The following is a 12,650-nucleotide window of genomic DNA, read 5'->3' as shown; positions in this document are numbered from 1 at the left end:
ATGGAGAGGAAGTAGGAGGAGGGCCTCATTAGAATGTCTAATTACTCTCTCTCTGCACAGAGGAGCGTTGATTAAAATCATACCGGGCATTAATATTTAAACCCCCGCACGCCTTGGTCTGTGCCGCCACACGCATCTTCTGCGTTCAAAACACGCCGACGAGTTAAAAGAATATCACAACATCTCTGGAGTGTGAAAGGGTGCATGAAATAAACATCGTCTTGACTTTATGAGGTTGAAGTGTGAATAACGTCTCGCTGAATAATCATCATGCCAAAAACCAAACAATAAGCCTTAGTTTTCTTAAAGAATTCTGTTCTTGTTCATATAATCAAAGTCACTTTTTGCTTATAACTCTCACTGTATTGACAAAAAAACATTCTTCAAAAAATATTTGTTGTTGTTCCTCTAAAAAAATGAAGACAAAGTAACAAGTTTGAAACATTATATAATGACAAAATTGTCATTTTGTGTACTACCCTTTTAAATAATTGAATTATAGTTAGCTACTTTTTTTGTAGCTGATATTGTTGCTAACTACATTTTGAAAACAGTCATTTTATTTTATATATTTCCAATTATGATTAGCCTGTAGCATGGCAATCTGCAGTTTCAAAGTAGCTTCCTCAACACTGTAAATGAGACATTGCTGTGTGGGATTTGTTTTTCTATAGATGTCCATTGTTGTCTCATGGCTGTTACAGTAATTCAACAATTCTGGTGTGTGACATTTGTTAATGCTGACATTAATTTTGTGGGGATTTCAAGAAAAATAATGCAGTTCCATGTAAAACTAAATGTAGAAATATATCATTGATCACTTTTGTTGTCTTTCTTTTGTCTAACTTTGCCCTCACACGGCCTCACCATGGATCCACAGGAACTTTCCGTGACCCAAGTAAGACTCTTTTCACTTTCATGCTTATGGCTATTTTCAGTGTTTTATAGGCTAATTTTAGATGATAACCTCTTCACGTGTGCAGTGAAGCCGTGCTTCTATGTACACAATTTAAGTCCCTGGTAATAACTTGCTTCTGTCCATAAGCCTATTAATCTTGTGATGGAAGTTGCTTTCCCCATTGTTGATTTAATCCCGAATTCTGTTGCTTTGAATTGCTTTGAATCTTGATTAAAATAGGTAATGAAGTGCTCACTTCTTCCTCTTCTTTTTCATTTGCTTACTTCCTCTCATTTGCTCCCCCAACAGAGAGCACACTGTCTAAGAACCGAGATCATGGAGGCATGGAGACTCTACCTCTGAATGGGAACTTCAACAACAGCTATTCTTTGCGGACCGTCGGGGGTCCGGGTGCTCCCGGGGGAAGCTGTGACTTCCTGGGAGGCGGAGGAGGAGATAGCCCCCCTCCCCTTCTCAACCCCCGCGGTTCAGAAACTCTCGGCGGCATACGAAGAAACCTCTCGGATGCTGCGGCATTCGAGAAGATGATCATATCTGAACTCGTGCATAATAATCTACGAGGCGGTGGAGGGGTTGGGGGAGGTGACAGAACATGTGGCAGCCTGGTCAGAGGACATGGGCACATGGGCATTGGACGGGGTGGAGGCGGGCCCGACCCGGTGATAGGCATAGAGGACGACGAAGACTTTTGTTCGAGAGAAGCACGTCAGCGCACACCGCAGGATGTGGAACTGCTGTACAAGGCTCTGGAGGAGCCCTTGCTGCTTCAGCGTGCCCAGTCCGTGCTCTACCAGAGTGACCCCGAAGAGTCCGAAAGCTACACGGCTGACCTGACAGAGAGTTTGGGCAACAGCGGTCAGAGCGGCCAAAGTGCAGCACACCACAGCCACAATGGAGCTCCCGATTCGCCTGCGCGGGACTCCCTCTACACCAGCATCACCAACCTACGAGATTCTCCCTACCCTGACAGCAGCCCAGAGCCACTAGAAGTGGTTCCACGCTCAGCCCAGCCTCCGGAGGAGCTCTACTACAGCTCGGGTCGGCCTGCCATAGGCTCCCGCGGAGCCCCCATGCAGACCTTCTACCAGGCTCCACCTAGGAGACCGAGCACTGAAGCCCACCCCTCCCCTGAGCCCCCCCACAGCGAGGGAGATGGACAGATGCAGCTGGTCACAAGCCTGTGACTACAGGGAAGAGGTGGAGGAGTAAGAGCACCACAGGGTCTGATGCAAAGTGCAGATGCCGATGATGGACTCCTCTCCTGTCTCTGACTCCCTCCTTATGTCTGGTTGCCTTTTAGCTCTTTCATTTGTTTTGAAGTAAGAAAGGAAAGCCTAAACAGGGAGAGCGACAGAGAGGTTAGTCTCCATGGCAGCAGGCTCTCTGAAGTGCTGTGTAACTACTCTGCTCTCTCATCAGTGTCATTTTCTCCTCCCTCCTCACACACACACATACAGAAACAGCAAGTCCTACTATCTGCCTTCTCTCAACCGACGTCACCGCTTTCAGCTCTCTCTGTTTCAAGAATACCGTCAAGAATCACACCGGCCTTCTATTTCTGTCTTTTATTTCATGTCACATCTTTAAAATGTTACTTTTGCGTAACTCCTTACCTTCACTTTCCTTTCTCTGTCTTTCTCCATCATTATTTGATGAGAGCTGTTACATGAGGAAATGGGGGTATGCCATTATACTGCAAGTGACAAAAATCTCTCTGAAAGCTCTTTGGTGTTGCCAAAAATAACTGTTTTTGAGCCAGGACACAAACTGGAATCTATACACACACACACTCACAGAAGTGCTTGTTACTGAACATAAAGAGTGTGAACATATGCTCATGAAAAAGGAAAACAAGGACTATTGTTCAGACACAGGTAGCAGGAAGCTGCCTCAGTGGAGTTGCCTTTATTTCTTTCTCTGAACTGACTCTTCTGTACAGAACAACCACAGAGACTGGGAATTTGGGGGGTGGGGGGGCCCTAGGACACAACCCATTGTCAGCTGGGTCGTTTGAAGCCTCTCGACCATGGGACCTCTCATGAATGAAACTCTGTAGGGTTTCGTCTCAGATCCACAGATGGGGGTGGATTAAGGACTGAAGCTGCTCTCCGAATCACAGATGGATGTTGTAGGTGGACGTGCTGTATCACCTGTGTTATTGTGGCTAGAAGATTTTGTTTTCTACTGCTCCAGCCATTCTTCAAGTCTGACCTCTGTACATATGAATCACACGAAAGCGACAGCAAGTCTTATTCTACTCGTCTCCTGTACATAGATGAACAAAAGCAACAAAAAAATATCAAATACTATGAAAAACAGTTATTGTACTGCAACAGAAATTGAAAAGAGTCGAAAATAAAGATGTTTTGAAGTTTGTGACCTGGAGACTAAACCGATCTCTCCCTCTCTCTTTCTTTCTCCCTCTTTCTCTCCGGCCCTCATTTGGTCTTGCCCTGGAGCACCGTGGTGCCAGGAAATCTAATTGTCTGCCAAGAGACAGCGAGAGAGAGAGATAGAGAGAGAGAGAGAGAGAGAGAGAGAGAGATAGAGAGAGAGAGAGAGAGAGAGAGAGAGAAAGTGAAGGATTTTACATACAAACGAGATAAATCCTGGCACAATTTTTGTGTAATTATAACCCATTACATTGTTGGTAATGTTTGACCTTCAACATTCCCAGACAGGAAGTGCTTGACTTGAATGAAAGGGGAATACACTGTGCCTCAGGGGTGCACTGGTGCATTGTGGGTTGATTGACAGCTGCCATAATGTATTGCTAATTATATTTTATCGGGAGGATGTAATAGATATCAGATGACTAGATGAATAGAATATAAGATATTTAGCTGAAGAAAAACAAATTCGGGGGCATATTCGGAAAAGTTTCAGTCGCAAACCCTAGATTGTATTTGACTGTTTTTACATACCAATATCAGCAGTGGTTTCTGAACCTGGTGTGACAGTTGATTTACAGTTTGTATGTGTATGTCTATACGTGAACATTTGGATGCCTGTGAACCAGAGTGTGTGCGTGTGTCTCAGAGGCTATTTTTACTGGGTAACATGGGCCCACATTAGAAGGACAGGAAGCAGAGTAAATCTATATCTATATAAAAGCTCAGTATAAGCTTCCATCTAAAAGACTTTGTTAAAGGTATTTTAAATGTTATTTTGCCAGTCAGGTACACTGAGATTTAAAACAAAACATAATGGCATTCATTGGGCGAAGGGAACATCTGACCAATGAGATGTCCTCTGTGGTTTAGAATCCCCATATGCAAATAAGCTGCATAGCCTATTGAACAAAAGAGAGGTATTCATGAGTGCTCCACCCCTCTGAAGTCTGCTCAATCTTCAACTCTTTCATGTCTGATGTTTTATTTATTAATATTTATTTGTCCGTTTTGGTTATTTATGCACATATTCATTTATTCAGTGTGGTTTTCATTCTGTGTACAGAGCATATGTGAAGGTAACTAGAGTGTGCTATATTTTTAAGAGCATACTAATATACTACTCTTACTACTGTTGCAGTATATACTGTGTATCCTGTGCAAAATATGCAGATTTACTTGACCTTTAATTTCCTATGTGATGGATGAGCTGAAAATGTCTGCAAATTTGTATAATTATTTGATTGGACTGCCAAAACGTAAGACATTTTATTTGCCAAATCACTTATTTTATTCCCAATGCTATTTAGACATCACTCACTGAATTCAACATGCAACATGGTGAGGTCATGTGACAACAGTGTGCATGTTTGAAATGTATATTGTGGAACATTTGTCCTCTGTTTCACTTGCTGTTGTTTTGAAACACAGTGTATACTATGCAGTATGTAGTAAGCTAGTATGCCATTACAAACATAGCCATGGAGAGAAAGAGAGAGAGCAGGGGTGAGTATCCATGTTTAATGAAAGAGGTGATGTCAAACCTACATTAGTGTGCAGCTGGTTTAAAGAAGGTCTGCTACACTCGCTGTCAGAGGTGGAGAACATTGTGAATCCTGAATGTATGTCCTATCTGCACTCTCTCTTTCTCTATCTGTTTCTACTGTAAGTCTTCTAAGGGGACGTGTGTGCAATCCATTGCATGGAAACTTGTACTGATTGACGCAGGGTCAGTATGTTCACCAGTGTGCTGGCCAGAAGGTGGTTAGTACACCCGGTCCTATATTTAGCCCAAGGCATGTATGATCAGCTTTTATTGAAAGCAATGACCTGAACAGTTTTTGTTTTCATGCTTTCCTTGCAAAAATGTTCCATGTTGATAAGTAGGACCAGTTTCAACTGGTCAGCAGGTTTGACCGTTTGAATGTATTGTCATACACCCTTGTGAACTGGCTCTTTTAGAGCTTAAAATGCTTTCTAAGGAGATCTGCTCCTGACTCATGGCCCTCTTCCCACCTGGCACCACACCGCTGCTGTTTTACCCTCTTACCCTGCTGCACCGGCCCGTGGGAGAGGCTGTTTACCTCTCCCCCTCCATCCCTGGAGACATCCGATGTGCATCACGTTTTCTGCATCTCTCTGCCCTTGCTTGCTTTAAGTTCCCATCGACCCTTTTTCTGCATTCCCCCTGCCTACACCGTTCTCTCCCTTCCCGCTTAGCTCACCAAATTATATTTACATGGCTTTCCTAGTTGAGCATTAATGTGGGAAGATTTGTTATGTTAGTCAAAGGCTTTGTTTACATGGGACTGAGGGGATAATATAGTACAGTGTTGAATATGGTGATAATGACAGTGATTATGCGCTGTAGTAAACTGCTAGACTAAAGCCTGCTCCGAGGGACTGCTACCACCTCCAAAATCCCCATACAACCCCTGATTATCATAATAATACTAAGAGCTATAATCTAGCGAAGTCAACCCACCATGTTCCTGCGCTTTGGGTTTCTCCTTTTGTCTTTTCCCCCTCTCGCTGTTTGAGAGCACTTGTGTTCGCTGTTCTTTAGATATGAAAGGAATCACCCTGATCCACTCTCCATATCAGCCTCGTTTTCATGTCTTCACATTCACTCGGAGAGGCTAAGAGTGCATGAATAGATACTGGATGAGTAGGCCGAGACAGAATCTGCTGCTTCCCGGACAAACCCCCCCCCCCCCCAGCCCTTTTTTATGCGGAATGAGTTTCAAAACGATACGATTATTGGCTGAAAACATAATGAAATTTGCCAAATAGGAAAAGAACTCCTGAAATGGCTTGTCAAATATGGTTTTCTTCCCGATTTTGATAAATTTCCTTTTGAAAAAGGAAGTTTGGGCTGGACATATCAAAGAGTGTGTCCCTTTTTTATATAACCAGTAGCATTTAGTTTACATCACTCATGATCCATGATTTGCTGACAGGTGGAATCAGGGGGAGGGATATTCTGATTCTAGAGCAGTTGATTGGAAAATAAATATACATGCCCATAAAAGTGCAAGATATTTTGGCCTGTTTTCCCAGTAGAGAAAGTACATTTTACTAGCGTATATCTTCTAAAAGTGGATTTGGTCAGTGTTTAGGAGTAGAAAAGCTACTTAAACATAAAGTCTTAATGGACTTTTTAATAATGAATTTAAGTGTGTGTCCAAATTTGCATTTTCTGCTGAAAAAAATTGAGCGCAGATTTCACGTGGGCCTGTGAGACAGAGAGGAAATATAAAGGTCCTCTTTCCAGACGTCTCTTGTCCCTAGCCTGCACTCCTGTGATCTGACAGTCTCTCACCCTGCTGTCATCCCAATCCTCAGCTGAGGCCTGGCACCAGAGAGCCAGAGTCATGATCTCTGATCACGAGCCATCCCCTTCGCTTTTAGAGACACATGTTGACTTGATGTCCAGATAGTAGGATAGATATAATAAAAGAGAGGGAGAGAGTGATGATCAAGTCATTCCCTGCTGTCAAAACAACATGAAGCATCAGCCCTGGGCAAAGCACCCCACCTGCTCGGCCGCACCACGGCTGACAGGCAAAGAGAACCCCTGGAGTTATCTGACATGTTTTATTGGGATCCCTCAGTTACTGAGCGATCAACACTTTCCTGTATCTTGGCCGCATTTGATCCAATGGAGAGACCATTCTAATAGATCTTTCCCACCCCTTTTTTTCCAACCAAATGGTGATTGTGTTAGAGGAATGCATGAGCCTTTCTCACAACTGGCCCACATTTCCAATGACTTGAGAACTGAAAGATGACGTAACTGACTATGTTGCTACGTAGCCTGTCTACGAGCAAACAATGCTTTTCTGTCTTTTAAGGTGCAGTCACAATTACCTTTGCAAAATCCAGTAATTTCAATAGGAATTGCAAGGGTGAAACATTTCCCCTTGCAAATTTCACACAAATTCACAATTGCTTGAATTGACGCTATTGACTAACTTCTTTGCACACGGCCCCATAGCTAACAAAAATATATTCTAAGAATGTTTCGCTAACGTTCCCAATTTAAAAACGTTATTTCGGAATCTTAGCTAATATTTTTTCTTTTTTCTTGGTTATACGAACCTGAAGGGAAAATTCAATTTTATCATTCAGCAAACATTATGGGAACGTTACTTCTGAATATTATCTGAACATATTCAGAAACGGGTACAGTAGCAACATTAAAAAAAAAAAAAAAAACGTTGAACATGACATGAACATGAACATCCAACTAAACGTTTCAGGTAAAAACATTCCTTGAACAATGTATAAATGTTTTTGTGTTCACTTTTTGAGAGCATTATTAAAGACCATATAACTTTGGTTGAATGTTTGATGTAAAGGATGTTCTTTCAAATACATTAACATTCATTTAGTTAGCAGACGCTTTTATCCAAAGCGACTTACAAATGAGAACAATAGAAGCAGTTAAACTAACAGTAGGACAACAATATGCAAGTGCTATGACCCCTCTCAGTTTAACTTTAATCCAACGCAGAGAAAGTGAGAAAGTGAGAGAAAGTGTTAGTATTAGTATCTTGAAAGTGGCTACGGACTCATCACCTCTGGTTGAGTTAGGCAGATCCTTCCACCAGCAGGGAACAGTCAAGGTAAAGGTCCGAGAAATCTTTTAAACAGTGATTAGTAATATTACATTTATAGAGGAGAAAATTCATTCATCATTTAACATGTACAAAATTTTTAATTAGAGCAATAAGCAACAAGAATATATGTTGCAGGAGTATCAGCATTTTACAACAAATCAAACAAAGAAACTATCCGTTATTGAAAATCATTTTACTTCAGCTTGACAGGGAAATTACATTTATTATATAGGCTGTTAGGTCCGACAAAAATGACATAAGCGGTTTTTGGTTTGCAATTTAAGGGTACCTTGCAGAGCCCAGAAACACCTTTTTATATGTGGATCTGGCAAGACTGGGCTTTGGCACCAGCACTGTGTCGATGGAAAATGGGTAACTGTCACAAACATGGAGAGAACAGGCAAGCACTGGTTTTAAACCGATGTCTACACACTAATAATGTAGTATTATTCTGTCATTGATCTCTTGAAGTGTGTCTGTGCTAGAAACAGCACCTGTACTGTAGTTTGAGACTGTGACAAGAGCTCACTGGGGAGGTTCATGCCGTTAACTGTTAACCAGCTGTCTGTCAGTCTTTAACAACGGCTCGGTCGAGCGGGGTGACACCAGAACACAGAGCTCTGGGTAATATTGACTCCCTAAACAGTGTTCACAAAACACTAACACATGAGCTGTGTAGTTTTTTGTACTCTGTACAGAAATTCTAAGAGGATGTAGAAATCTTAAAGCAAGGGCATTTTACATATTTAAGTTTGGTCGATCTGAAGCTTTTTATAGCTTATTTTAGACATGCATTTGACTGTATGTTTGCATATCTGTTTGGGCCAGCACTCAGGAGATGGGTGGGTGTAAAATGGTCTTCTAGGAGAATCACCGCCTTATCATACAGCAAGTTTCTTTAAGAAACATCCAGTCTTTTTTTTCAGTGGTGTGTTCATATCCTGTCAGGGTTGGGTGGTTTTGAGAAAGAGGGCAGGGGACAGAATCACCCTGTATTAGGCCTTCTTGAGTTGGACTATCATATTAGTACATTGTTGTGTGACCGGGCAGTATTAGACATTGTATAAAACAAGCATGGGAGGGAACGAGTCATCAAAGTCCAGGGTAATGATCCTGTCATTTGATTCTTCTTTATTTTTCTGTTCTGAACTCATTGTTTTATTTGAACAACTCTTTGATTAAATTATGATGCTTGGGTCCCGTGTAACAGGAGGGTTAATGTGATTTACTGTTTTTACTGAAGAATGATACATGTTTTATTTCTCACCTTCATTGCTTTGACAGCTGTTTGGGCCAAAGGGGATGGTTTTATGTAAGCGTTTGCGTCAGTACGACCCTGTATCAGCACATATTAATAAAAAATTACTAAAACCGAACATTGGTCATTTCATATCTGTGGTGAATCAAAAAAGCACAAAATCACTGGACAAATTAACATTCAGGTGTGGTCTTTCTCAACCGACCTAAATAGATGTGCAAATTAAAGGGACCATATTCTAAACCTTTTTTTTCTTTTCATTTCCTTTTGTTTTGCCCTGAGATCTACTTATAATGTCAGGCAAGGTTTTCTTGCACAAAAAATAAATGTAATTACATTTTACATGACTCTTTTCCAATTTCTGTGACCTTTAGAATTACACAGGCAGTTTCGACGCTTGGTCACGTAGGGACTTCTGGGAATCTGCTTTTTGAAGTTATGAAGTTTATGTGCCAAAAAACATAAATTTGACAGTATTTCACAGACAAATATAATGTGATGTTAAACCATTAAAAAAATTTCACCATATATGGTACAACACAGCCATTTTTTACAGGTTTTTTACTGTAGCAATTTAACAGTTTTTTTTTTTTTTTTTTTACAGTGTAAAGTTGAGATACTTCAGAAAGCTATGCAGAGACAAAGTGGCTTCCCCATAACCAGGAACAGCACATTCACATTCACTGGATTTCTCGATTTTAATATGAACAGTAGTATCTTCTTCATCTGGTGCTGAACTATTGAAGCCTCATATCTCAAGTTAAGATCTGACAGGTTTCTAACTGAAATCAGCATGGTGTCAGGATGTTTCTGTAATATGGCCCCTGGTGTTTAGGAATAATAATAGTGTCTTACTTCCTCATTACTTCACCATGACTAGCGAATAGGTGTGAAAATATGAGCAGTTTCTCAATGTCAAGGATACTTCCTTGGCAGGATTGATCCTTCCAAGTCATTTCCTTCAGAGGCTAGGCGAGGCTCCTCTTTAGCATTCGGAGAACACGTAAATGGAACAGGCTAGCAATCCACGTCATTGCGTCATTACGTCAGTGAAAAGGTCCGCTTTTGGCGCTGCAAAAATTCAAAAAGATCAAAAAGTTGTGATGTACACTACCGTTCAAAAGTTTGGGGCCAGTACGATTTTAAATGCTTTTAAAAGAATTCTCTTCTGCTAATCATGTTAAATTACTTTGTACAACTTAACTCGTTATTTATAAAAGAAATGCCGGTGACGGCAACCAAGCTAAATGACAGGTCCGGTTCAGTTAGCCATGAATAACGTAATTTGTATATATCTGTATAATTTGTTATATCAATACGGTAGTAATTTGTACTTGCACTTAAACGTTAAACTTTACTTATATGTACAACGGTTATAACAAATGTATGGTAACTTAGATGTACAAGCATAGTGCCCCGTTATTGCTCCGAATCCGCTAACGTCTGACATTGTTTATTTTTTGAAAAAGATAGTAAAGCTGGCGCATAGGATTGTGGGTGATTTGAGAGCGCGAAGGCTACACATATGCATCCTTTCCTGTGTATGGGATATTTTTCGAACGAAGGGCATAGTCCTTGGTTGAAATTCTGAGGATCCTAGACATTGGAACAGTCCTTCGACGGATGTCGATGACGTAGCATCCTCGAAATAACGGCTTCCGAGGATCCTTCCTTGACATTGAGAAACACCTATGGTCTTATTTTAGTGTGCTTGTTGCTCATTAGCTGTGATACACCCATTAAGAGATGTCTAAATTTAGAGGATGCCTATACTGGATCATTTCATTGTAAAATAAAATGGAAATTGTGTTTTCCATAATGCTTGGTTAAAGATGAGGTAACATGCAGGTGAGTAAAGTACCTGAAGAGCCCCATAATTACATTACGGCAAAATTGATTGGCGGATGGCTCCACAAAAACACACACAGTATTAAACATTTCACTGGATATTATCCTGAGCTGTGAGGTCAAAAATAGCAGAAATGAAAATAACCCTGTTTAATGTAAGTCCGTTTCACATTGTGTTAAAAAAAGGAAGATTTTTCGAACTTGTAAATAAAACAAAGATTGGAGTAAGAAATTACAGTAATGCTTTATTTTGCAGGGTTCTTGTTATGTGTTACATGTAGTTACTAAAGTAATGTAGTAAATTAGCTCTAAAGAAATATTAAAAATAAATCATAACTTGTCATAATTTGAGAATATTTGGATCAGTTAATAGAATTAACTTAATGTGGTAAAATTAATATTACAATCAATCCACCTGTTCGTCCCGTGAACACTTACACTTAATTCTAAGAAATGTTCATTTCCGGGGAAGGGAAATGTCGTTCTTACTGTACAGTACTACTAAGAGCCTATAGTCAAAATCTAAATCGTAAAATAAACTTTGTTGCAAGCAGAGAATCAGAACCAAATATGTATTGTGCACAAGTTTTATCAACACTAACATAACTAAACACACATACATACAGGAAATGGAACTATGGAAAAGATCCATTTAACTATGAAAAGAACCATCAGCTTATCATTTTCAGAGCACCTCATTAAATGTATACTTGCATGGCCTTTGCAGTGAAACATTTCATGAAGTTCCTGAAGAAGGATTTTGATGGTCCCATGAGCCTCAACCGATTTCTTCGGCGTTGACTGAATTGGTGATGAACTTGCGTGGCTGGTTTGACTCTGTTCCCATGGCTGGAGTGCAGATTGTGGCCTGCCGGCCCTGGGCCGGAGAGGACACGCAGAGAAAACAGGAGAAGGGAGGACGTCTGAAGAGTTTATGGTTGGAGTTGCGATGGACATTGTGCCCACACTCCTGATGTTGTCCTTTGATTCCGTTGTGGTTGAGAGAGTCCTCTCTCTCCTGAATGAGCACATGGCTGGTTGTGGGCCAAGGCCTGCTGACCTGGGGCCTAGTGTGACCATGCAGGACAGCTATGCAAACCTAATGAGAAGGCCAAGAGAGGGAAGAGCTTGTGTAGAGGCTATTTAAAATCTGAGAAAGGTCCCACCTCTCATTGTTGGCTCGACCAATATTAAATGGGGAATTTCCAAGCAGTAAATTCCACAGTTGGGAGGATTTATGGCTCCGTTTCAAGTTTGTTTAGACATAGACCTTGCTGTTTGTGTTCATTTATACTCAGATAGATATAACAAACACACACTGCATTCTATGAGAAGGTGATGTACTCTAAAGTGTGAGTCATTAATTGAGGATTAATTAGATAGGAGACATGATACAGTTGGGGTTACATTGACCATTGGTTCTATCATAAAATACATAGTATCTAAGACATAATAGTATCAAAAGACACTACACAAGACAGTAAATCATGCACACATTGTCCTGGGTTGCATGTTCATTTACAGATCAGTTCATCCATAGATTAATGTAGGAACGTCTGTTTCAAGGGCTATGGCCTCTGCTTTTTCCACGTGACCCCATATTTAACAGCAAT

The 12,650-nt window shown here is 40.8% G+C and overlaps 1 protein-coding gene across 2 annotated transcripts in view; it reads left to right on the top strand.

Moving 5' to 3' along the window:
- adgrl1a (adhesion G protein-coupled receptor L1a) overlaps nt 1-3,311 on the top strand; it is a 174,092-nt gene extending 170,781 nt beyond the window's left edge. The window contains exons 24-25 of one of the 2 annotated variants that reach the window (XM_077211748.1): nt 881-898; nt 1,208-2,214. In XM_077211748.1, the coding sequence (XP_077067863.1) occupies nt 881-898; nt 1,208-2,103 (914 nt within the window). In that variant the 3' untranslated portion in view covers nt 2,104-2,214. Of the gene's footprint in view, nt 1-880; nt 899-1,207 lie in introns of both variants that reach the window. The other variant, XM_077211749.1, reaches the window with a different exon arrangement.
- The last annotated feature ends 9,339 nt before the right edge of the window (nt 3,312-12,650 follow it).

The sequence above is a fragment of the Siphateles boraxobius genome, unplaced genomic scaffold (assembly GCF_051911475.1).
Source record: "Siphateles boraxobius isolate OS27281-9 unplaced genomic scaffold, OSU_SipBor_1 66, whole genome shotgun sequence".
Taxonomy (NCBI): domain Eukaryota; kingdom Metazoa; phylum Chordata; class Actinopteri; order Cypriniformes; family Leuciscidae; genus Siphateles; species Siphateles boraxobius.
The sequence above is the reverse complement of the archived record's forward strand: the minus strand, read 5'-3'. Positions and strand labels throughout refer to the sequence as shown.